This window comes from Helianthus annuus, chromosome 17, assembly GCF_002127325.2.
Source record: "Helianthus annuus cultivar XRQ/B chromosome 17, HanXRQr2.0-SUNRISE, whole genome shotgun sequence".
In the NCBI taxonomy this organism is placed as follows: Eukaryota; Viridiplantae; Streptophyta; class Magnoliopsida; order Asterales; family Asteraceae; genus Helianthus; species Helianthus annuus.
Genome location: NC_035449.2, coordinates 103839152 through 103841806, shown reverse-complemented (window position 1 = coordinate 103841806; position 2655 = coordinate 103839152). Strand labels below are relative to the sequence as shown.

Here is a 2655-nt window from a genome sequence, read left to right as displayed (position 1 = left end):
TGTGGAAAAACGCCGTGTTCGAATCACCAGCACACAACCACTCGACCTTAGACTTTTGTTTTAAAAAACATTCTTCATCATAAGAAGCCGTTTTGAATCGTTCAAGACAATCTGCTTCCTTCTCTCTCAAACCGACATCTAACGGGCTATCATTAATTTGTTTCTGAACATCATCAAGCTGTTTCCTAAGCTCCAAAACTTTTTCATGCAAATTACCTTGATTGAATAAAAGTTTACGCATAAACGGTTTCAGATTACGAAGCTTCTTCGTTACCGAATACATTGTAAAGCCCTCAACCCTTTGTGACCACACCTGCTCGACAAACTCCCTGAAATCCGGTTTAGACGTAAGAAAATTTGCAAACTTGAACGGTTTCTGTCGCCTCGTGACCGAATTCGACATGTGAAGAATGCATGGAGTATGATCCGATATCCTAAACGGATGATACCTGACAAAAGCTTCCGGGAACATCTCAATAAATTTCAAATTACCCATAACCCTATCTATCTTTTTTAGCAAGCCAATACCCTTCTTTGGTTTCTGGTTCCACGTATAGTGCAACCCATGAGCCGTAATATCAACAAGCTCTGTATGCTGAACACAATCATGGAACTCTCTCATACCAATAGAACTCGTTAAAGGCCCATTCAAAGAATCATCCACATGAAGGACCGAATTAAAGTCCCCCATGACAACCCAAGGCTTATCATGGCAAAAGCTTTTGTGCATACATAGATTATCCCATAAGCTTCTTCTTTCCTGATACGTATTCTTAGCATACACAAAAGAACTGAAAAAAGACGCACTACCATTTTTAGGACTTGGTCCTCTAGCGACAAGACCATAAGATCCACAACCTCCATGTTCCACCCTATGATGATTCTAGTACCACGATCACACACATCACCATTCGAAGTCCAAGCCCAATTACGAAAAACAGCTTTACATACCTTAGGTAAATTTGTAACATCCACATGAGATTCCAAAATAGCACAAACAGCAACCCGATTTTCAGACAAAAGCGTACGAACCTCCTTTTGTTTCAGGGGATGGTTCAGACCCCTTATATTCCAGGAAACTAAACTATCCATTTAAACCGACAACACCGGGAGTGCTTGCCCCCTCAAAAACTGGCCGTTTATCATGTCTCATGAATTCCGACGATTCTGTTGGAATTGTTTCCACTACCTCCTCATCCGACAACGCATGATTACCACTATCATTTTCCATGTTAGACCTCTTCTCATTCACCGACCCATTACCACCCTCAGGTCCCCCCGGGTTATCAGAAAGCACTTCAAACGGATTTCTGGTTTCAACACTACCTCCCGACTTAGCTGCCGCATTAGTATTCCCACTGGAGTCCGACTTATCATCTTTCGTACCCGACGAGCTTGCACCCACGTTCCCAACTTTCGGCCTATACACAAACTTGGCCTTCTGCTTCTTTGGCATAACCCCAATTCTAGCTGTTTTCCTCTTATCCGTTATGAAACCCTCGTCATCTATGACAACTTGCTTAGCTTTAGTTACTATATTCTTAGGGCATGTTTGGTCGTTATGTCCAAAAACACAGCACACCGAACAACGCTGAGGCTTCCATTCATACTCAATCTTCACCTTTTCTGTAATATAGCCTTCCTCATCAAGCTTCGGAATGGCCACCGTAATAAATTCCTTTAACTCATTATCCGCACTAATCTCAATCAGGGCCCGGGCAAAGCTACTCCTCCCCCAGTTATCCACACACATATCCGCTGTATAACCATCTAACCTTTTTGGTGCCCCCAACTTAGAAGCCAACAAACTCAGCCCATCATCCGTATAAATTGCAATAGGGACATTATGGAACTTAACCCAAACCGGAACCGATTTGATACACTCCTTTCTAAGATTAACCGAAGGCGACCAAATATTCAAGAAAAGTGGAACCTTCCTGATTAACCAAGGCCCTCCTTCAAGCACTTTCATCATTCCCTCTTTAGAATCGAACTTAAAAAAGAAAAACCCTTCCGAATTCATCATAATCTTGGCAAATCCATGTTTAGACCAGACGTTTTTGGCAGAGTATTCCACAACCGGAAAAGGAAGCCGATTGCCCAAAAAATATCCATACAACACATTCTCAAACTTATCTTGAACCTTTTGAATTACCTCACGAGGGATAAACACGTTCACATCTTGAACCGTCTCCGTAGCATCCATTTTTCTGAAGTTTACCTCTCTTTTCATCACATTCAGCGTTTTAACCTTATCCGCATACGAAAAGCCGGCCATGTTATTCACTGTATTGCTCGAACTAGGTTTTGCATGAGTGTCTACCTTAGCAGCTGTGACAACTCGAACTTTAGACTCGCCTTGTGTAACGCTATGTGCATATGTGAACTAAGTTATATGTTTGGATTTAATAAATGTTTTATTATTGTGTGCTTTGTGTATGTACGTATGTTAATAACTCGAATCACACAACACTTGGTAACCAAACCGCACAACATACACATCACTCGCACAAGGCCGTTTGGGCCTCATTCTTGTACGCGGACCATTAGGGCAGCCCATTGAGGGTTCGGCCCACTTCCCTTTCACGTGAACAAACAAGCTGTAAGGGGTTTTGTTTCTCATTTGGTTACCAACACAAGAACACACACACAACC

The 2655-nt window shown here is 42.2% G+C and overlaps 1 protein-coding gene across 1 annotated transcript; it reads right to left on the bottom strand.

Annotated features, from left to right (window-relative positions):
• Window positions 1-1084: 1084 nt before the first annotated feature.
• On the bottom strand, window positions 1085-2278 carry LOC110924632. The gene has a single exon (XM_022168623.1). The coding sequence runs from the start codon at window positions 2276-2278 to the stop codon at window positions 1085-1087; it is 1194 nt and encodes a 397-aa protein (XP_022024315.1).
• Between the last annotated feature and the right edge of the window lie 377 nt (window positions 2279-2655).